Source organism: Neomonachus schauinslandi, chromosome 2 (genome assembly GCF_002201575.2).
Source record: "Neomonachus schauinslandi chromosome 2, ASM220157v2, whole genome shotgun sequence".
Classification (NCBI taxonomy): domain Eukaryota; kingdom Metazoa; phylum Chordata; class Mammalia; order Carnivora; family Phocidae; genus Neomonachus; species Neomonachus schauinslandi.
In genome coordinates this window covers 105068673-105093346 of record NC_058404.1, presented here as the reverse complement: position 1 = coordinate 105093346, position 24674 = coordinate 105068673, and the positions used below count along the sequence as shown (strand labels likewise).

The following is a 24674-nucleotide window of genomic DNA, read 5'->3' as shown; positions in this document are numbered from 1 at the left end:
GCTTTCAAGGTTTTTCATCTTTAATTTTTAGAAGTTTATAATATATTTTGTGAAGTTCTACAGATTTATCTTGTATAAGACACTCTTAGTTTCTTGACTCTATAAATTTATCTTTCTTGCCTAATTCGGGGAGTTTTTAAGCATTATTATTATTTTTTTTAAGATTTTATTTATTTGAGAGAGAGTGAGAGAGAGTATGAGAGAGGGGAGGGTCAGAAGGAGAAGCAGACTCCCCGCCAAGCAGGTAGCCTGATGCAGGGCTCAATCCTGGGACTCCAGGATCATGACCTGAGCCGAAGGCAGATGCTTAACAACTGCTTCACTGACTGAGCCACCCAGGCGCCCCCCAACCATTATTTCTTTGAGTACTTTTCCAGCCCCACTTCCTTCTCCTCTCCTGGGACTTAAGTGACACAAATACTCTATCTTTTGTTCTAGTCCCATTAATCCCTAAGGCTTTCTTCATCTTTTTTTCAGTTTATTTTTTCCTTAGTTTTTCTTATTGGGTGATTTCTATTATTCTGTCACCCAGTTCACAGATTTTTTTTCCCATTCTCCCCTCTATTCTGCTGTCTCTGTCCATTGAGCAGCCATTTTTATCATGGCTGCTTTGAAATCTTGGTTATGTAATTATAATATCTCAGTCATCTCATGTTGACATCTGTCTTTTTTTTCACTGGGTTTGAGATCTTCCTGTTTCCTGGTATGAAAAGATTTTTTATTTGAGCTTGGAAATGTTCCAATTATGTTCCAAGACTCTTGCTCTTATTTAAGCCTTCTTTTTCATCTATATTGGTCTGACACTGCTTCAGCCGGGGGAGAATAGTGCTACCTCACCACTGTCAGGTAGAAGTAGAAATGCAGGCAATTTTTATGATTAGTGGAGCTTCTCTCCACATAACATCAAAATATGTAGACTAATTGATTTTTTTCCAAAACAAAATAAGGAGAAAATTCAAGTAATTCTGTTATTTCATCCCTAACACTTCCAAAAGCTTAATTATTAGGGTTAATTTGTCACATCATCAAAGAATGTTGCCCTAGTCAATCAGAATAATTAATTATTTATTTTACTAATGGCCCAATTTTTCTTCCTGTGATTTACTAGCAGTCTACAATGGCAAGAGAATTCTGTGGGTTACACAGAAATATATTCCTGATTAATGGAGAAAATAGAAGAGTTTCATCTCTTTTCAACTTTAAAAAAGTCCTTCAGGGGCGCCTGGGTGGCTCAGTCGTTAAGTGTCTGCCTTCGGCTTGGGTCATGATCCCAGGGTCCTGGGATCGAGCCACACATCGGGCTCCCTGCTCAGCGGGAAGCCTGCTTCTCCCTCTCCCACTCCCCCTGCTTGTGTTCCTGCTCTCACTATCTCTCTCTGTCAAATCAATAAATAAAATCTTAAAAAAAAAAAAAGTCCTTCAGTACTAAAAATAGAAAATAACAGTCATTTACTGGACATCTTCTCTATTTAAGGCATGGGGGACACAAAGACTAAAACATAAAAAAAATACAAACCATCAACTAAGTAAAATGTAATCAAGTAATTGTGGTTCAGTGCTATGGAGATATGAAAAAGGCATGAATAGGGGCACCTGGGTAGCTCCGTTGATTAAGCAACTGCCTTCAGCTCAGGTCATGATCCCAGGGTCCTGGGATCAAGTCCCTCATCAGGCTCCCTGCTTAGCAGGGAGCCTGCTTCTCCCTCTTCCACTCCCCCTGCTTGTGCTCTCTTTCTCTCTCTTGCTCCGTCAAATAAATAAATAAAATCTTAAAAAAAGAAAGAAAGAAAAAGGCATGAATAATTATGAACAGAGATTTAGTGAAGGGATTCACAGAAATAGCATTAAGCTGAATTGGGAAGGATTTGTTCATTCAGTACTTACCACCTGCCTACTTTATACTAGGCTCCTGGTGGTGGCTGCAGAATGAATGGTATTTTGACAGAGATAAGGAAATGGAGTGACATGGATGGAAGGGTAGGCACTCAAGCAACAGGGATAGCTGAAACACACATAAAAATGTGGGATGCCAAACAGAACTTATTAAAACAACTATAAGCGGTGCTGTTTGAAAACTCATTAAATTTGGAAACACTAAATTATACTAATAGTGTTATTAGCTAACTTTCATTCACTCTTTCTTTTTTTTTTTTAAGATTTTATTTATTTATTTGACAGAGACACAGCGAGAGAGGGAACACAAGCAGGGGGAGTGGGAGAGGGAGAGGGAGAAGCAGGCTCCCCGTGGAGCAGGGAGCCCGATGCAGGGCTCGATCCCAGGACCCTGGGATCATGACCTGAGCCGAAGGCAGACTCTCAATGACTGAGCCACCCAGGTGCCCCTCATACCTATGTGCCAGGTACCATAGCTAAGTGATTTATATGAAGCATTTTATTTAATCCTCATATCAAGCATATTCAGTAGGTATTATCTGAACTTTAGATAAACAAGTAACATATCTATAATCAAGAGTTAGAAAGTAAGGGCACTAGTATTCAAGCCAAAGTCTGAGTAAGTTGTCTTTGTCTTACCCACTACACTAGCATATAGCAGGCAATAAATTATGGAATTTAGCAAAGCATTTAAAAATGCTTACCTTGAGGTTTTCATGCACATGAATGTTGTTTTACAGATGTAGATGGCATGCACCTGGGCAAAAAAGTCAGTATCCCCAGAGACATCATGTTGGAAGAATTATCCCATCTCAGTAACCGTGGCGCCAGACTATTTAAGATGCGACAAAGAAGATCTGATAAATATACATTTGAAAATTTCCAGTATGAAACTAAAGCACAAATAAATGTAGGTATGACTTGGTTATGTGGTATCTAAATAAACAGGTAGCATTTCTAAGTGTATATGTATCACTAGATTCCCAAACAAGTATTCTACATATTTATTCAACGTATTTTTTCTGTTGATTCTGTTAGATTTTTTTAAATGATAATAAATAGCTTAGATGAATAAACAAAGGAAGTATTATATATGGCACTGAAAAGTTGGTGTGCTCTGCTAAAAGGAGGGAGAGGGAGTGGAGATTGGTGGAACTAAAAGTTTCCATGGTTTTATCTCTACTAGTTAAATGTTTGGGATGGAAACACTTCCAAAGCACACAGCACTCCACAAAGTGAGTGTACGCATTTTATTGGCTGAATACATCCTGGCACTGAAACGTGCCTGAGAACTACAGACATAGTTGAGCTTCTCTCACTCAAAGCATTTACGCCACATCATGTAGGGAAGTCTGATTCCTATTAACAACAAAACCAAGGTGGACAAAACTCTTTAGACAAAAGTTTTCCTCAGCTGAAAGTTAATAAACAAATGAACAAATTAATTACATCATATTTTACATATTGCATTAATACTATGTTCTTTTAAACTGTCACATAGAGAGATTGTCGAGGAAAAAGTTCATAATAGAAAACAGCTAGCTTTGGGGGATTGGCTTTAAAAATAAAATACCAGGGCGCCTGGGTGGCTCAGTTGGTTAAGCAACTGCCTTCGGCTCAGGTCATGATCCTGGAGTCCCTGGATCGAGTCCCGCATCAGGCTCCCCGCTCAGCAGGGAGTCTGCTTCTCCTTCCGACCCTCCCCCCTTTCATGCTCTCTCTTTCTCAGTCTCTCTCTCTCAAATAAATAAATAAAATCTTTAAAAAAAAATAAAATAAAATACCAGGCATGAAGAATCAAAAAGGAACAAAGCACTGGTTCTAAATTTGAAGAGGTGGTGGAGACTACAATAAATTTCAGTTTTATTTACTGAGGGTTTCTTCCTAAAGCTATGGGAAGTCTGTAAGTTTACTTGTGAATTTGAGCCCAAACATTTGCCAGCTTCCATCACTAATAAGTTGTTTTGAATGGACATCTCACTTCTTTACAACAAACAGACTAGTTTCACTAAGCTCTTTTATCATAATTACTAAAAATAGAACCGACAACCACACCTACAAACACAAAAATGTTAGTCATTCAAAATATCTGTTTCTCTGGTTAACAATAAATATGAGGGGACAACTTAAATGAAATAATTTCTTTTTCACATTAATAAGCCTCCTTCAACATCCATAGATAAAGTTTAGTTATAACTATGAATTCAGTTAGACATTGTGAGGGATGATTTTTCGCTTGAAGTCATGGATAGATATAATGTTATGGTACTCTATAATTATGTCTAATATCTAGTTATTAAAAAATGTCTGTAGCTAATACAATGTGAGCCTAAAATAATCCCTATCCCAGCTGATGAAATCTAATTACATAATCATATTCTTTTAATAATAACAACAGCTTTAAGGAGTAGTATAAAATAAGATGGCTTAAGGAAATTCTTTGAGAAGTCATCTACAAGTCTAGACATCTGAATAGATGAATAAATCCAGTTTTCATAACTTATACTTAATATCTCTAAGTCTATGCTTTAACTACAGTTCTGGTGGAAGGGACAATGAGTTTTTTTTTTTTTTAAAGATTTTATTTATTTATTTGAGAGAGAGAGTGAGAGAGAGAAAGAGCACAAGAGGGGGGAGCGGGAGAGGGAGAAGCAGACTCCCTGCCGAGCAGGGAGCCCGATGCGGGACTCGATCCCGGGACTCCAGGATCATGACCTGAGCCGAAGGCAGTCGCTTAACCAACTGAGCCACCCAGGTGCCCGGGACAATGAGTTTTTAAATGTCCTTATGAACACGACATATTCCCTCATCACCAGTATCTCAGATTATTGTCACTAACCTGTGGCCAAATGTTCTGATTATACATAAAATGTAAGAATATGCCTTGATAGTTTTTCAATACTCCTAGAAAGTTGAACACTAAATAAATAAAATGGTCCAAAACAGGCATATTGAAATAAATAATTAAATGTTGATAAGTTAACTTACAGCAATAAACAATAATAATGTATTCAATGAACTAGTATGTCATTGAGTTACATAACATACTGTGACGTCTGATGAAATCTATTCTCTCTTTAGAAATGAGGAAAGTAGTGTTCACGGAAGTATATTAATTTGTCTTAAGTAACACTATAATAAGGAAGATTGAAACCCAGCTCTCAGAATTCTAGAATTCTTGGTACTGACACTTATCATGGTGTAATCAAAGGAAACTGGGCTGGAAACCAGAAGACCAGGGTTCCGTCCCAGCTGTTCCACAAGCCATGCAATTTGGAGTCAATTTAAAAGTTTCTTTGCTTTCCTGGACCTGTTTTCTCATTTAGAAAATAAGAAAATGGACTCAAATGTTCTTTAAAGTGCCCTCTTTAAAGATCTGTGTTTATTCTAAAAATGACCTGTATAATAAATCATTGAGGAAAATAGTGAGCCACATTATATAATGATATATTTGCTTTATCAAGGCACTAGATTGCAACATGGAGCAAGCCTTGTTAATATGATAGGAATTTTTAAAACAATATTAGGTTCAGATCTATTTCCACTCATTTATTTATACTTTTGGCAAATATTTATTGAATGCCTACTGTGTTCTAGATACGATGCTGGGAGCTCAAAGATAAATAAATATAGCTTTTGTGTAGTGAAGTGGAAACAAAATAACATTGAAAGAAAACAACTATTACTTACAGTCTACTTCTTGAATCGTCTTTATATGATTTATATCACATTTTCCTAATTTATTGACTACATTTTCTGAAATGAACTTTTATTGCTTCCCTCAAGCTATATTGTCAAAATAATTATTTAACTCTATATACATGTCTTATTTTATTATAATGTTTAGGACATCATTAGATGAAACTATAAACCAACTCCCTGGTAATTTAATGCCATTTGTCCAAATATTAAGCATCATTCTAAAAATTAAAAAATTAAGGGCAGTTTTGGTCTTATTCCACTGCTGAGAAACTGGCAAATTCAAGCAGCACAAACCTTATGACATAAATAATAACAGGAAATGTACTTTCCTAACAAGAAATGAAGATACACAGCTTGCTACACAAGCCAATTTTGAAGCCCTAGTTCATGAATTGACCAAATTCTTTTTTTTAATCTTTTTTTTTTTTTTTAAGTAGGCTCCATGCCCAGTGTGGAGCTTAATGCAGGGCTTGACTCATGATCCTGAGAGCAAGACCTGGGCTGAGATCAAGAGTTGGACACTTAACTGACTGAGCCACACAGGTGTCCCTAACTGATGAAATTCTTACACTAATAGGCAAAAAATGAAATGAAGAAAATGAGCATAAGGAAAAATAAAATAAAAGAATGATTCATGATAATTAAAATTATCTTCTATAAATCACTATAAAATGATATTAAGGAAAATAATCCACATTTTATAGTAAAGACTACATATGTATTTAGTAACTATGGACTTTTTGAAATCCTTTGAAATCTTAAATAATAGTGGGGAAAAGGGAAGTATACTATAAAAAGTAATGCAGAAATAAGACTAAACTAAATATACTGAGATTCTCAAAATATATTTATTTTGTGCCAAAAATAACTTCTATGTTTTTGGCACAAATTATAGTACAGGTTTTTAAACAAATCCTTTTATTTCTATTGATATTTCAACAGAAATCATACAACAGACATTATCCACGTGTTTATAACTTCTATGTTTATAACCTATAAGATGCTGCTTTAGTTTTATTTTGTTTAGGGTCAACTTAACTGAAATAAAAAGAAACACATTTTCATTTATCTTTTCAACTTTTCGTGAAGGGAATCACATATGACGGAACTCTGTAATTTAAGGCTTATGTCACAACTAAAGTAAGTTGCTACCCAACTATTATTAGGCTTTGTTTGTACACTTAACAATGACAATAGAGATACTGGGTGTCTCCTGATAATTAGTGACTAGCTAGAAACAGTTGATTGTCCTGCTCACGAATCCCCAGGAAAAAGTCTCCAAAGAAAGTCAGTATTATAATTCTTAAATTACCGTAGATAGAATGATTTGTAAGTTTAGGTGAAATGCATTTCATGGACACATTTCAGGAACTCAGAAAAAGAATTCTAAATGCATGATATTCCTATATTTATCTCAACTGGCTTTTTATTTATAATTAATGTTTTAAGAGGTGGTGTAGGTTCAGAGTGAGAAAAGATATTAATCTAGTCAAAGAAGTCTAATACTTAAGATAATAGTTATATTCCAAACGCTAAATACTAATGTTTCTGAGTACAGCATTACACCAGTCTTTAGAAATTGTTCCTTATTGCCTATGGAATAAAATGTAAACTCTTCTGCCCAGTAAACAAACCGTGCGCTCACCTAACAAACATTACCTCTCATGCCTTTTTGCACCTTTCCACAAGCCAGCTCACCATTGCTAACATGTGTCCTATTCATTTACACAGCAGCTTTACCCATGGTGCTGCAGAGAATAAAGTGAATTTTGTAAAAAGCACCTGGAGATGTTAAGAGTTCCTCCAGAAAGGGTGCCTGAGTGGCTCAGTCGTTAAGCATCTGCCTTCAGCTCAGGTCATGATCCCAGGGTCCAGGGATTGAGCCCCACATTAGGCTCCCTGCTCAGTGGGGAGTCTGCTTCTCCCTCTCCCTCTGCCTGCCACTTCCCCTGCTTGTGCTCTCTCTCTTTCTCTGTGTCAAATAAATAAATAAAATCTTTAAAAAAATAAAACACACATATTTCTCAGATATAATTAAAACAATTCTTTATTATAGAGATAAGGCCTAGCCATGCTTCTAAGGACATCACCTATTACAATGTCTTTTTTCTCTGTTAAAATGCAAATTTTTAAAAGTGCCATATTAATGTCATAGAATAAATCTTAAATTATAATAGTAAAACAAATTCACCTAAAACTTAAAAGACAAACATCTCTTTTAAGCATTTCATTTCCTAGAAATCCCAAATTCTTCCTTTTACAAATCTATGCAGCTTCAAATATTAATATTTTTTAATATATGGCTGGTATTCAAATTTCAGATTAAATTTTAAAACAAGACAAATTAAAGAATATAATAAATATAAATATTATAAACAAAAACAGTAATGTAACAATGACTAAGCCAAATGTTTGGCCAGTATGCTCTATAATATTAGATTAGTAAAGACTTAAAAATTAAATAGATTCACCTTTATAGGGACTTTGTGAATAGTACATTAAGTAATTGATACAAAGCCCTAGACACTGCCTGGCACATAGTAAGGTTCAATTAATTATTAACTGGAGTGTTATCATAAAACATATCTTAGGTTAATATCAGTAAAAGTTCTCATTCAATAGCTGAACCAATTACATATAAATTATTGAGGCCCCAATAAACAAGGAAGTGGCACTGTACTTAAATTTTAAATATACAAATGGAGTTTTGCACATATGGTATCTCCATTAGTGTGTCTAGAATTTTTGAGTTTTCAGCAGAATTTACTTTTGATCACATACAGCACAACATTGCCATGCAGAATGGGAAACTGGATGGAAGCAACTTGGAAGGTGGCTCACAGCAAGCCCCATTTACCCCTCCCAACACTCCGGATCCACGAAGTCCCCCAAATCCAGAAAACATTGCACCAGGTAACTATTCCCTTAGAAACAAGAAATAAACAATAAGTAAAATAAGTAGAATGAAACTGCTGTGCCCTTAAATATATGACTCAGGTCATTTGGATGCTTTAGTAAATGGTATCTAAATGACATGGCTTTACTCATTATATATCTATTTTGTGGTTAAGTTCAAGATAAATATAAAGATTCAGATCTAAGGAGTCAGGTAAAACATTTACTACGTTCTTTCAGATGGTTCATTGTATTTGTTGGCAATCATCTGTTATATTAAAAATTGAGTCACTTGTAATTACATTGAAATTCTGTTTGTATAGGACTACAATTTATGAAGTGCTATGATACATCTTGTCTTCTTTAATTTCAAAATAACTCTGATACATTTATTATAATCCTCATTTTACAAATTAAGAAACTGAGGTCATAAATGGCTATAAATTCGTATTGATTGATCAAGAATTCAATCCAGATACCAAATTTACAGATGCCTCATGAAAGTGACCTTGTGGAGATTACTATCATTATTCTCTGCTTCCTTAAAGGACTTTAAATGCAATTCTTCAAGATTACATATTTGTTTATTATCTTAAAAGAGAAACAGATACTTATCTAGTCAGTATATGTTATTCATAAATATTGTTAGATTTTGAAATATTAAATCTGTCACAAGAATTATCTATTTAGACAATACCTTTTCAAAATAACTGACAGCAAGTGTCTTCAAGTATTTCCTCAAGAGTAATGTACAAAGTAGATTTTTTAAAGGTCCAAATACTTTTATCTTGAAATTAGCAATATCTATGTCATATTTTTGCAAAATAAAAAGTAAATTTAGCAAAAGCAATTCTAGAATTCTTCTCAAACAGCAACAGTTTTTGAAAATATGTAAATAAAGCAACTGTATCATATTAAATCTTACTTAAAAATAAATAAACTGTCAGTCATTGAGGGGCTTAGATTTATTAGGACATTCTTATTGAAAATAATGAAAAAAAGTATTGATAGACATAATAAAATAGCGCTGAAGGAGACCAAGTACACACTTAGAATGCATAGAACTCTGAAGTGAAGCATCATAATAAAGTTCTCAAATAGCTTTCAAGTAGCCTTTTTTGTGGGGGAAAAGCAGAAAAGCAGGTAATCAGACCAACCTGGGTTCACCCTTCTGGCTCCTTCCATCCCTGCCCATTTTACTACTTTGTTGGGAAAGAAGGTAACTCTCTTTGAGTCTCAGTTCCTTTCATCAGTAAAATAAGGAAAACAAATCTCACTGCCTAGGGTTGTGAGAATTAAGTGTGATAGGTATAATCCCAAACATATAATAAAGTACAGTAGTCCTCCTTATCCACAGGGGATACACCCAAGACCCCAGTGGCTTCCTGAAACTGCAGGTAGTATCGAATCCTATATATACAACACTTTTTCCCATACATACGTACTTACGATAAAGTTGAATTTATAAACTAGGAACAGTAAGAGATTAACAACAATAATAAAATAGAACAATTATAACAATATTCTGTAATAAAACTTATGTGAATGTGGTCTCTCTCTCTTTCTTTCAAAATATCCTATTGTATGGTACTTACCTTCCTTCTTGTGATGATGCAAGATGTTGAAATGCCGGCGTGGTGAGATGAAACGAGGCGAGTGATGTAGGCACTGTGACGTAGCATTAGGCTACTACTGACTCTGACCATGTGTCAGAAGGAGGAGCATCTCCTTCGGGACAGGCTCAGACTAGGATAACTGCCTTTAACTGAAACCACAGAAAGCAAAACCAAGGATAAAGGGGATACTACTGTACTTAGCTAAAGTTAATTCTTCCCTTATCAACTTTATATCCAAAACAGAATAGAATACATACATATTCTTTTAGCTCCAACCACTATTTGGCAACTTCTTACTTTCTAATGTTTGGAGTGTTTTTTCTTTGTTTTTTAAATAGTGAAGAGACATGTGGAAAAGTTTATGTTGGTCAGTCTGGTACTCTCAACACTATGTTAGAACTTTTATTATATGGTCAGCATTGTAAACTATGTCATTGCAAAAGGAATAAAAAAAATTCATCTCTACCCTCAAGGAATTCATACATAAGGAGACAGTACAAAAGTTCATGTTACATTTGTTGTCTCACTTTCTCTCTGCGTACATAATTTAATATCATATATTTTATTTACTGTCATAAATATATATATACATATATGCATAAATATTTATATATATAAAGAGAATGTTTAAAAGTATAAACTCATACAGTTCTTTAAATCTAAATATCCAATTATTAAATATTAGGAAATGTCTATGTAATATAGACTAAGAAAAGGGGGAGCTTGGAGGTTATCAGGTAGTTTGTCCTGAAACAAGACTAATGGATCCTTCCTTCTTGGTTGATAAGTTGAAAAGTATAGTAAATTGAGGAAGCAAACTTCAGCTTATCCTAATTTAGCAAAAATTTTTATTGGTTAACATGCTATGTATCCAAAAGCTAACTTTTTTCAAAATGGATCAATAAGAGTATTATGATGCCATAATATTGCAGGAATTAAGTTCCTTTGAATTAAAATCAGTTATGTTAAGGACGGTATTTTGAAATCAAATAAGAAATGTTATCGTGTAGCATTGTCGAAATGTATTATATCTGAGAGCTTAAACATATGCACATTCTTTCCTGTACATAGTTCAGCATATCAGAAAAGAGTTATTGATTATATCTATAAAAAGAAATTGGAAAACCAGGAATATTAAAAAAAATGTGAAAAGATTAGGCCCTTTATCATATTTTAATGTAGTAGGTTATTATGAAACTCTTATTAAAGTGATCATAAACATGACGTAGAAACATTGAAAAGTATTCCAAGAGAAGTTGGTTAGGAATAAAATATACTAGAATGTATACTAGAATTATAGTTATGTGATCATTATGTTTATGGGTGAAAAAAAACTGAGAAAAAATACACCAAGGTAAAATAATTGTATTAGGGTAGTGGGATTTCAAGGAATTTTTAAAAATATAAAATTCTAAAATTTCCAGTTTCTAGATGGCTGACATCTGATCACTTTTAGGAAAGGAATGGGAAATAAAATGTGCTAGTTATGATAATGGAGTTATGTATACTATACAAATGGAAAGAGCAAGAAAAGTAACTCTGCTTTCCTGGGGGAGACAGGAAAGCCTAAATAGAAGAGGTAACCTCAATCTAAGGCTTAAAATAAGAATTTCCAGGTAACAGGAATTAGAAAGAGCATTCCAGGCACAGGGAACTAATGGAGCAAGTAGAGAAGCATAAGGGGACACAACAAGTGTCAAGTAGCTCCAAGTTCTGAGGCATAAAAATGTGAGAGGAGAATGGTAGGAAATGAGGCTGGATGAGGGTAGGGCCATGTGTGCTGTGCTAAGTAATCTAGGTTTTTGTCATGGGGAACCATTACAGCAACCTAGGAAAGGGAGGTCAATGACATGATCCAGTTTAGAAAGGTCACTCAGGCAGCAGTGTGGAGGGTCCAGGGGAGAGACTGGGGGCTAAAGGATGAGTATGAAGGCTACTGTGAAAGTCCAGGCAAGAGGTGGTCAAGGCCTGAAACAAGGCAGTAGTAATGGAAATGATGAAGAAAGAGGGAATTTTCCAGAGCAAGTTTTCCCAATGTTCTGTTAGCAAATCCCTTGCCTAAGATTTGCAAGCCATACTTGAGACTTACTGAAGCCAAATCTCTGGAGGGAAGAACACATTTGGCCCAAAGTGACTCAGAAACAAAGTTTGAGAGCCACTATTTTAGCAATCCTTAAGAAGTACAGCTGGTAATACTTAGTGATTTGCTGTGGGAAGGAGAGGATCATCAATATTTAGGTCACAATTAAAACCATGAATACAAATGGAACTTTTTAGGTAGAATGTATAGTATAAGAAAAGAGCTTTGAGTAACTAAGTGGCAAGCAGAAAAAAGAAGTCTATCAGAAGAGACTACCATGAGATACTGAGGCAATCAAAAGAAAATTAAATTACTGCAAACAAATAACTGCCTAGAGGTAGCATTATCAGCAAGATATTTTGGAGGAGATAAACTCTTTAGTGTAAAGAAAGGATAGGCATGATTGGACAGGAGAAAATAGAAAACATTTTAGAGAAGAGAAAGAGCATCAGAAAAACCTAAAAGTAAGAGTGATCAAATGGTAAAGGGTTTTGACATCGTGGAAAAGAGAATTATGCAAAAGACACAATGAGGTAGTACAATGGTGTAGATGGAGAGTACACAGCTGCTTTTGAATACTTGAAGAATGTCACTTGATGCATGTGAAAACAGTTTAAAGTTGATGCCAGAAATTTGTGTGATTTTTAAATGGCACTTACAAAAAATTTCCAGTTCCCAGAAGAAGTTGAGGAGGTGAGACTAGAAGCAGAAAAGTTAGGTAAGAAATCTTTAGGAACAAAGTAAACATGGGATGGGCACATCAGGGAATAAGACTGGGGCCTGATTAAGGCAATGGAAACAAGTTACTTCACCATTTTGAAGTTTTAATGGTTTGCAGATCACTCAGCAATTTAAGATAGACAAGACCTAAATATTACCTCTACCGCATCAGCCCCCAGAAGAGGGAGATTTTGTCTTCACTGCTCCTTCCCCAGCACCTAGACCACAGTAGACACTCAATATATATTTTTAACTTAATTCATTCACTATGGTATCTAAAGCCTACTATAAATTAACATAAGGGAAACAATTTTTCGAAATTAAATGAATAGTTTCACTGAACAAACACATACTAAGATAATCAAGGAAGAAATAACTGTATGATTTGGTATAACTAAACACTGAGAAAAGTGGTTTCTTTTGGAAAATTCTGTAAGTGTAAAGGGGTTAAAAATGTCTTACAGTTTCAGACTACTCTTTTCTGAGAGATCATAGAAAGGATGCATTCTTCATAAATTCACCCCCACTTGGAAAATTAAACATGGTAAAATGTTAGGTGGAGTTCAGTAACTCCTAGGCACTCTGTATTTATTTATTCTTGCTATATTTTTCCAAAGGATATTCTGGACCACTTAAGGAAATTCCTCCTGAAAAGTTCAACACCACGGCTGTCCCTAAGTACTATCAGTCGCCCTGGGAACAGGCCATTAGCGATGATCCGGAGCTTTTAGAGGCCTTATACCCTAAATTTTTCAAGCCTGAAGGAAAGGTAGAACTGCCTGATTACAGGAGCTTTAACAGGTAATCCAATTATCCTGGGTGACACTGTTGACATGTAATACGGAGGATTTTATATTGTGGTATGGAGAACTGAATTCTCTGGCAGAAAAAGACATTTTCTTTTAAGAATAGACTCAAAATAGCCATATAGGATAAATCCTAAGCCTAGGCAAGGGCTGATTTTTGCAATATTACTAATATGGCAAGTCTTGTTTTTTTTAGTACAAAAATGAAGGAAATGATTCAGGAACTATCACAACATCAAGATTATCTGCCACATTATTAAATGTTTTTAAAAACATTTTGATTAAAAAATTTTATTAAAAAGTTTTTTTAATTAGTAATGATTTCTCATTCAAAATTTGATATTAGTTTTTATGTGTTGATTCAAACTGACAGCACTATTCAAGAATTTCAGAAATAATTTACATATATGACTATGAGAATTACTGTGTAACTCCAGGCTCCAACTTACATTTTTTAAACCAGATTAAAGGTAATTTAAGGATTTGTGGCCCAAGACTCCAGCATATGTATAAACCAAAACGTATGCTACTAAAAATATTGCCAAATAATATCTGCATGATAATACTCACAATAGATATCTATTTCTCCGTTACCCAATTTTAATAAATTCCATGGATATTTTAGATATATTTTTAATGGTCTCATAATCCATTCTTTGATCATTTAATTTTCATTTTAGAGTAAAGTATTTTTAGTATGGGGCGCCTGGGTGACTGAGGCAGTTGAATGTCCAACTCTTCAGTTCGGCTCAGGTCATGATCTCAGGATAATGAGATCCAGCCCCATGTCAGGCTTGTGCTGAGCATGGAGCCTGCTTAAGATTCTCTCTCTCTCTCCCTCTGCCCTCCCCACCCCCCCACCCCCCATCCCCCTGCTCACACACACATTCTCTCTCTTAAATAAATAAATAAATAAATAAATAAAGTATCTCCAGTATGCTGTTTGGCACCACAGAAAAGTATTCCTAATTTATAGGCTGCTTAATGACTATTCATTTGAAAATTAATAAATTAAGGAGTAAGTCTTTGATTTACAAAAGAATACCACAAAGCCTGGATTTAAATAGTGATCTTCTTTAGTACTTTTAAAATTATTATACTATTGGAATGTTAGTTTTCACACACTACTATAGTGGGAATATTAATGTCTATTATTAGTAATAGATCTACTAGGATTTCACCTAATACTATTACTAATTAGTAATGCTAATAGTATTAGTATTACATCTATTGAATAAATGAGGTATACCATAGAATTTAAGGAGAGATTGAGGAATGTCTGGGAAAGGGGATTGGAGGGCCATTCTAATAACTTTTTTCCAAAACAACCACGTAGAAAATTATAAAAAGTTAAACACTAAGGGAAAATGGAAAATAATGGAATACTTGAGGCTTGTTTTTGAGATTAGTGCTTTAGAGATGCTATGTGACTTCTTGTGTATCTTGTGGCTTTCCTACCCCATGCCTGCTGAGCGGCTTGCTTCCAGTTTTACAATACACTCCTATATTTGGGTTGGCTATCAAGAGATGCCTATTGTTTGAATAAATACCAAGTCAGTGCTATTTCAGTAAGAGAGAGAAAAAGAAGTTAACCTGTTAATACTTCTCCTTTACTTGAGAAAATTTTATTTCTTTTTATATACACATCGATATATAAATAAAAACTTCAGAGCTTAATGTTAATCAATATTACAGATTCTTAGATTCTTTTTTATGAACATAGTTTGGTATAAGTCAATGTACATTTCATTATTATTTCACTGGGTACAAATGTCATTTCATACAGATATGCCAATATTTTAGTCATTGCACTGATTTTATGAGACAGTAAATAAGCACTGATCAATTTTTAAAGAAAATTTGAGTATGGTTGACACAAGATGTTACATGAGTTCCAGGTGTACAACATAGTGCTTCAGCCTCTCTGTACATTATGCTGTGCTCACAAGTGTAGCTACCATCTGTCACCATACAGCGCTATTATAATACTATTGACTATATTCCTATGCTGTACTTTTATTCACATGACATTCATTCTATAACTAGAAACCTGTATCTTCTGCTCTCCTTCACCCATTTTGCCCATGCTCCCAATTCCCCTCCCCACTGGCAACCATCAGTTTTTTTCTGTATTTGTAAGTTTGATTCTGCTTTTTGTTTATTTGTTCATTCATTTGTTTTGTTTTTTTAGATTCCACATATAAGCGAAATCATATGGTATTTTTCTCTGACTGATTTCACTTAGCATAAGTGAAATTCACTTTAGGTCCACCCATGTTGTCAAAAGATCTCATCCTTTTTTTATGGCTGAGTAGTAGTATATTGTGTATATTCCAGTGGAATATATACCACATCTTCTTTATCCATTCACCTACTGAGGGACACTTGGGCTGCTTCCATATCTTGGCTATTGTAAATAATGCTGCAATATTCTTAGATTCTTTATCATTGTTAAATAACAGATGAAACAAAATATAATGATATGTAGGCAATCCCAAATAGGGAGCTCTAAGAGTCTTTTTGCCCTTAAAGTATATGTACTTGGCTACACAAAATTTGAGGCCTTGTCTCTTGCATACAATGCTCTAAAAGCTTACTTAAACAATTAAACAGTGTAACCATATCTTTGCCTTGAATGCTTGCTAAATAAAGGAGTCTATAAAAAGTTACATAGGTAGGAAATGGAAATCCATTTCTAGCTACTAGTTTATATTAGAATAATTTCACAAAAATAACTAGAAAAGCTAATTATTATAAAGTGTTTGAAAAGCTATCAAGGAAATAAGGACTTAAGGGCCAAGCTAGACATGAGGTAAATTTAGAGATGTAAACACAACATTTGGTACCACTTTTCCCTGTTAAGGCATTTTGCTGATTTATTGGCAACAACTAATAAGCAGAGAAAGTGAGTGAACTTTTCAACAATCTTGAATCTGGGAAGGCCAAAAATAGGAACATAGGGTCTGCTAGGAGGAGAGGCCCAAATATTCTAAGTTTTTAGTTGGGATTCTTATAGGCTATACCACTGGAATAAAGGTGAACAAGTAATAGACCAGCTTTCATGAAAATAAATGCTGGTCCTAATCAATGATTTCCTAGGTTGGATAAAAATCACCTCTTTTATGTCAAACTGCCTGCCATGGCCAAAAGTAAATCATCTCTGAAAGAAAGAGAACACCATTCAGAGACTCAAATTATTTCTACAATTTTGCTCATCAGTCAATTAAAAATTATGAAGCATACTATGAGACAAGACCAAATGACAAAGTAAAGAGAAAAATAAACAAAAGAAACAGACACACAAAAGATCAAATTATTGGAATGTTGGCTACTCTAAAATAATTGTGAGAAATATGTTCAGGAAAATAGATAACAAGATGAAGAATTTCAGCAGATTGGAAATATTTTTAAAGAAATCAAATGGAGGGGCACCTGGGTGGCTCAGTCAGTTAAGTGTCTGCCTTCAGCACAGGTCATGATCTCAGGGTCCTGGGATCAAGCCCCATGTCAGGCTCCCTGCTCAGTGGGGAGTCTGCTTCTCCCTCTCCCTCTGCGCCTTCCCCCTGCTCATGCTCTCTCTTTTTCTCTCAAATAAATAAATAAAATCTTTTTTTAAAAAAAGAATCAAATGGAAATTATACAAAAATGAAAAATATACAGATATAACTTGGAGATATCATAAGTTCAGTTCTAGACCACCACAATAAAGTGAGTCAAATGAAGTTTTTGGTTTCCCAATGCATATAAAAGTTATATTTACACTATACTGTAGAATATTAAGCATGCAATAACGTTACGCCTAAAACAACGTGTACTACCTTAATTAAAATATACTTTATTGATAAAAAATGCTAACCATCATCCGAGCTTTCAGAAAGTCATAATCACTGGTCATAGATAACAAGTTTAATAATTATGAAAAGTTTGTAATATTGTGAGAATTACGAAAACGTGATAGAGAAACATGAAATGAACAAATGCTGTTGGAAAAATGGGGCCAATATACTTTCTCAACACAGGGTTGCCACAAACCCTCAATTTATAAAAAATGCAACATCAGCAAAGCTCAGTAAAATGAAGCACAATAAAATGAGGTATGCATGTAATAACGAAATTAAGAAGTCAAAAGATTAAGTGGTTGGATCCATATAAAATTTATAGAAAATACAAAGAACAGAGGAACATGTTAAAAATACCAAGGGAATGTAATCAGTAAAATTCAGTCTGTGGGAAACTCTATAGGACAAATGATCCAGTATTTTCAATAAATAAATGCAAGGAAGAGATTAAAGGAAAACTCCATAATGTAAAAATGTTTTAAAAGATATTTTAAAAAGACAGGCAAAACTAAACCATAGTATTTGGAGATACAGAATTGGGTTATTGACATATAATAAAAGGTTTTTTTATATTTTATAAATTGGTATTACCTTAAAAGTCAAAATATTGACTACAGCTAGGGTCAGGAGATAGCTGGGATTGAGCAGGGACATATTTAGGGCTTCTGGAGGAACTCTTTTTTTTTTTTTTTTAAAGATCTTATTTATTTATTTGACAGAGAAAGAGACAGCTAGAGAAGGAACACAAGCAGGGGGAGTGTGAGAGGGAGAAGGAGGCTTCCCGCTGAGCAGGAAGCCCAATGCGGGGCTCGATCAGGGCTCAATCCCAGGACCCTGGGATCACGACCTGAGCTGAAGGCAGATGCTTAACGACTGAGCCACTCAGGCACCCTTTCTGGAGGAACTCTTAACATGTGTAGTATACAAGGTTGTTCACTTTATAATAAGCTGTTGTCCATTTTTATCAGGTTTTCTGTACTTCTGTTATATTTAATGATAAAAATGTTTTTAAAAATTAAATAAATAGATTTCATGGCAGATTAAACACAGCTGAAGAGAGGATTCATGAACTGATATGGAAAATGATCAAACTGAAGCAGAAAAAAGGATTCAAAATGCAGTAAAATGGCAAAAGATGCACCTGGGACAGTAATAAAAAATGCCAATATACATGTGTGATTAGAGTCTCATTAGGGAATAAGAGAGAAAATTAGAAGCAATATTTGAGGAGTTAACAGCTAAGAATTTCTCAAAACTGACAAAAGATATCAAGGTTCAGGTTTAAGAAGTCCTACACAGCCCAGGAAGGGTAATGTAAAGTAGACCATGCAAAGGCACATGACTGGAAATCTGCTGAAAACCAAAGACAATAAGAAAATCTTAAAACGGGGCACCTGGGTGGCTCAGTTGGTTAAGCGACTGCCTTCAGCTCAGGTCATGATCCTGGAGTCCCAGGATCAAGTCCCGTATCGGGCTCCCTGCTCGGCGGGGAGTCTGCTTCTACCTCTGACCCTCGCCCTTCTCATGTTCTCTCTCTCATTCTCTCTCTCTCAAATAAATAAATAAAATCTTAAAAAAAAAAAAAAAAAGCGGGTGCCTGGGTGGCTCAGTTGGTTAAGCGACTGCCTTCGGCTCAGGTCATGATCCTGGAGTCCCAGGATCGAGTCCCGCATCCGGCTCCCTGCTCAGCAGGGAGTCTGCTTCTCCCTCTGCCCCTCCCCCCTCTCATGTGCTCTCTCTCATTCTCTCTCTCTGAAATAAATAAATAAAATCTTCAAAAAAAAAAATTAAAAAAAAAATAAAAAAAGAAAATCTTAAAACCAGGGGAAAAAAGATAACTATCTTAAAAGGGTAAAAATAAGACAACTGGAATTTATAGAAGACAATGGAATAACACCTTTAAAAATGAAATAAATAACTGCCAGCCTTTAATTCTATATCCAGTGAAAATATTCTTTAAAGGTAAAAGTTAAAATGAAAACATACTTACACATTTTCAGACAAAGAAGTTGTTTTTTGACCCCTGCTAGACAATGAAATAATAATAAACAGAAGGAGAAGGAAAGGAAAAATAAAATTATCCTTATTCACAAATGGCAGGATTATGTCCACATGAAATTCAAAAGCAGCAGGTTAGTAATTAGAATTAGTAAATAAATTTAGTGCAATCACAGAGTACAAGGTCAACATAAAAATTAATGACATTTTATTGTCTTGGACATCTTGGACATCCAAGGTAAGTTTTACTTATGTACTGAATCAACTTTGAGTCATAAAGACTCTTCAATTCACTAAGTCAAACGACAAAATGTGGGACATTGAATCAGCTCTTTGCATCATGAATGGGACAGCAACCTGGTTTGACATCCCTTAGACACAGCCCAAGTAGGCTGACATTCCTAAACACACTGCTCTACTTAGAAAGTGATCTTATAAGGCCCCATATTCCCCAAGAATTATCTCGTGGGGGTGTGGTATAGAGTAGTGACTAGAAAAACAGGCCTCCCATGAGTCAGGCCACCTGGGTTTAAATCCTGGTTCTTCTACAACTTAATAGCTGGGTGACTTGGGGCAAGTCATTCAACTTAGCTCTGTCCCTATTTCATCTATTAAATAGGGATATAAGTAGAACCAGTTTATAAGGTTGTGAGGATTTAATGAAAAAAATCATATAAAGCCTTTGTATACAAAGTATGATCCACAGACCAGTAGTACTGGCATTACCTGGGAACTGGTTAGAAATGTGGAATCTCAGGACACACACTAGACTGACTGAATTAGTGTTTGCTCTTTAACAAGACTCCAGTGTGACTCCTCTACCAATAGAGTTTGAGAAGCATGTAAAAAAGGGGTCTGTTATATTAGTACCTAGTCAATAAACAATAGCTTTAATCATTACTATGCCTTCTGAAGTTTAATAATCATAAAGGACCTGAAATGAGAATCTAAGTTCTTCAATTTCTTTTCTAAACTGATCTCTTTTACCTCCAGAGTAATGGTTTTAGGCCTTGGATGTGAAAGTCTTTACTGATACGATTGCTAAGTACTACCTTGGACTGAGGTTACTGCACCAATCAGTGACTTGTTATTATCCATATCTTCCACAGCAATTTGGGGGAAATATCATCAGGTCAGTTATCCTGAAAACAGATGCAATAGAAAATAAAACATACTGCTCTTCAGAGAGGAGCAAATTAGAGGAAGACAAGAAAATTATGGGAAACAAGACAGAGATTCTATACCATGTGACACCATGTACCATCTCTTCAGCCATTGTTGAGATCTTCCATCTACTCTGGATGTTCCCTTCACTGAGGATTTTAGTGTCTGGCTCCCTGTCTTCCTCCCCAGGACTATTCCTGTCATACTTCTTGGTAGCTTCACTATCCACATATGATTTAATGAACTCTCCACCCTTTCAAGTCTTTGTCTCATTTTAAGGACTGCTTTCTCAATCCCACCTCAGCCACTCTTGGCTTTTGTTGTTGTTGTTGTTGTTGTTGTTATGTTAGTCACCATACAGTACATCATTAGTTTTTGATGTAGTGTTCCACGATTCATTGTTTGCATATAACACCCAGTATTCCATGTAATACATGCACTCTTGGCTTTTCTTAAAGTTTGTCATTACCAATACCTGTGTTGCCTTCAAAAATCTCAATTTCAAGCACCCCCCCCATCACATTGTATCTTTACCTTTCAACTTTTATTCAATAATACTTCAGCTCCACATGTCAAAGCCATCCCATATTTCAGAGTCCATCAATCACTGTCTCCTTTCTTAATCAGACTCCATGGTCTCTCGCTATTGTCACACAAAAATTAACATATTCATGAAAGATCACAGAGTGACTGAGCTACAAAGAAAATGAGATCTCTTCCTGGCTTTAAAATAATCTCCACTATATTGGACAGTCCCTACAGTCTTCCCAGTTCCATTGTCCAAATGTGTATGAGGATCTTCTAGGTACAATGCATTATACAAGTATATTGTGATGAGTTACGAAGATATGTCAGAGCGAATTCCAGTCCTCTTAGAGTACAGTTTGGCAAAAAATAAATTAATTAATTAAAAATAAGGCAGATATATCAATGGATTTAATGGAAGATAGGAAATGGGGTTACAGGGGAGGTAAAAATAGAGTCCATGGAAACTTAGACGAGAAAGATTTACTTCTGGCTGTGGGAGATTAGGGAAATCTTCAAGAAGAAAGCTACATATGTTACTTAAATAACATACTTAGAACTTAAAGAACTTAAAGGTGATTTGGAAGTGCAAATTAGAACTTAAAGTTATAACGTAAAGGAGACTTAGAAATGTAGTAGTAAGTGTCAGAGTACTCCAACAGAGAAAAAACGAGTATGACTAAAGGTAGGAGAGCATAAAGGAGAAGAGTAAGCCGTGCATTCAATTTGGCTGGAATGAAGGAGGCATAAAAAAAGAACAGGGCAAACAAATGATTGACCTGTCTACTGGGATGTCAAAATTGTTTTCCACCCACACACCAAACCTGTTCCTCTCCGTCTTCCACCAGCCAGTTGCTAAAACTCTAAATGTACAACTAATCCTTGATTTCTTTTTTTTTTCAAAGATTTTATTTATTTATTTGAGAGAGAGAGAATGAGAGACAGAGAGCATGAGAGGGAGGAGGGTCAGAGGGAGCAGCAGACTCCCTGCTGAGCAGGGAGCCTGATGCGGGACTCGATCCCGGGACTCCAGGATCATGACCTGAGCCGAAGGCAGTTGCTTAACCAACTGAGCCACCCAGGCGTCCCTTGATTTCTATATTTCTTTGACAATTTTTATCCATTTTACCAGAAAATCCTGTTGACTCTACTCACAAAACCCATCCCAAAACCACCTACTTCTTTCCATCTTCATGGAAAACACCTGAAATCCAAGCCACCATCATTTCTCACTTGAATTGCCACAATATCTTCTCTCCTTCCACTCTTGTCCTCTTATAATCTATTCCCAGAGTAACAGCAGCCAGAGTAACCTTTCCAAAAATTTAATCAGATTACATTACTCCCCTGCTGAACATTTTACAGTGTTGCCCTTCACACTTAGAATGAAATTCATATTCCTTACTTGGACAAAGTCCCATATAATCCACCTCTCTGTCCTCTCTTCTATCAACCTTTACCTACATGTCTACCAACATAAGCCTTCTTTCTTTTCCTGAACATATCGACAATATCTCTGCCTTAGATTCTTTGCATTACCTACTCTCTGTGCCTGAAATGCTGATGTGTTTCAGCTGTACTGCCCATGGCTAACTTCTTACCATCAGATGATTGTTTAAATGTCACCTCTTCAGAGAAGTCTTCCCCAACTAGCTAGTCATTCATTTATGCCCTAGTGGATTATACTATTTTAATTTTCTGCATAGTTCTCATTACTATTGGATGTTTTGTCTATATGTTTATTTTTTTATTGTCTGTCTTCATTGGAGTATAAGAGTGTGGGGCGCCTGGGTGGCTCAGTTGGCTAGGCATCTGACTGTTGATTTCAGCTCATGTCATGATCTGAGGGTTGTGAGATCCAGCCCCACATCAGTGTAGAGTCTGCTTATTCTCTCCCTCTCCTTCTGCCCTCCCCCCCCACCCCATGCATGCATGCTTTATCACTCTTAAAAAAAAAAGAATATAAGAGCTCAAACTTTGACTCCATTGTTCCCTGTTCCATCCCTAACACTTAGAAATGTCTGGTGCTGAATGAATAAATAAATTAATGGCTAAATCAAAGAAAGCTGGAATGTTATGTGGGGACTTGAATGACAAGATAAGAAGTTGGACTTTATTCAAAAGAAAAATAGAATTTTGAGGTCTTTGAAGTGGAGATAGAAAGATGCAAAAGACACACTTCTTGCCTTCAAAGACTTTATGATTCACAAATTATACCAAACCATATTACAAAAAAACAAACTCAGACCAAATCATATTATGAAAAAAAAAGCCAAGTGTCATATCATAAGCACCAAATGACTGACATAAAACAATGCATGCTATAGGAATTTGGCTAAACTACAGCATGCAAGCTGGGATAATTGAGAGGAAGTTGGAACTTAAAGGCCACAAGACATACACAGGTGGAAGGAAGGAAGGGAGGAAATATCTAAGCAGGGGAAACATGTTAGCAAAGACACAAAGGCAAGAAATGTTTTCAATGAGCTCAGGGTATAGAATAGATTAGTTTAGTCCCAAACTAAGAGTACATACAAAGGGACTTCATACCAATGTATTAACAAATATCTGTTTTATCATAAAAGCATGGTCCTTAAATAAAAATGCTTTCCTCAAAGATCAAAAACAGAAAATTGTACTAAGAATATAATATAACAACATGCCCATAGAATCACGAATTAAATTGTTTTCTATTTTCTGGCAAGTAAATTTGAAAATTAATTAACATATTCTTTTTCTTTTCATTTCCCACAGAGTTGCCACCCCATTTGGAGGTTTTGAAAAAGCATCAAAAATGGTTAAATTCAAAGTTCCAGATTTTGAGCTACTACTTCTAACAGATCCCAGGTTTATGGTTTTTGCCAATCCTCTTTCTGGCAGACGGTCCTTTAATAGGACTCCAAAGGGATGGATATCTGAGAATATTCCTATAGTGATAACAACTGAGCCTACAGAGGATACCACTGTACCAGAAACAGAAGACCTATGAAAAGAAAGTTTTATTTGCCACAAAACCCTCTAAACATAAATGTTGCTGTTTTATTATTCTACTTACTGGCAAAGCCACTTACACTCTTCATTAGTAGCAATAATTTAATAGCAATTTAGCAATTTTCCTTTTATCACATTTAAATTCAATCTCAGATCAAACACTAATAAACAATTCGAAATCTTGCTTTAAAAACTTTCAACTCACTTGTCTTTATTCATAATTTTGTTTTCACCTGATCTAAACAATCCAGCCTTTTCACTGAGAAAGTCCAGAAGAGTAACTGACAACAAAAGCTTTTATCTTCTTTTCCTTTAATATGAGCTATTTTTGAATAAGTTTTTCAAGTGGAATCTAGAATTAAAATGCAGTGCAAGATATTTAGACTCATTTGGAGTTTTCTTTAAGGGATGAAAGCTATGGAAGCTGATATACAAACAAAATTGA

At 35.2% G+C, this 24674-nt stretch overlaps 1 protein-coding gene across 1 annotated transcript in view; it reads left to right on the top strand.

Annotated features, from left to right (window-relative positions):
• Positions 1 to 24455, top strand: part of MYOZ2 (myozenin 2) — a 39352-nt gene extending 14897 nt beyond the window's left edge. Inside the window, exons 3-6 of the mRNA XM_021684461.1 lie at positions 2634 to 2803; positions 8379 to 8508; positions 13524 to 13707; positions 23993 to 24455. Of these exons, the coding sequence (XP_021540136.1) occupies positions 2634 to 2803; positions 8379 to 8508; positions 13524 to 13707; positions 23993 to 24227 (719 nt within the window). The 3' untranslated portion in view covers positions 24228 to 24455. The remainder of the gene's footprint in view (positions 1 to 2633; positions 2804 to 8378; positions 8509 to 13523; positions 13708 to 23992) is intronic.
• The last annotated feature ends 219 nt before the right edge of the window (positions 24456 to 24674 follow it).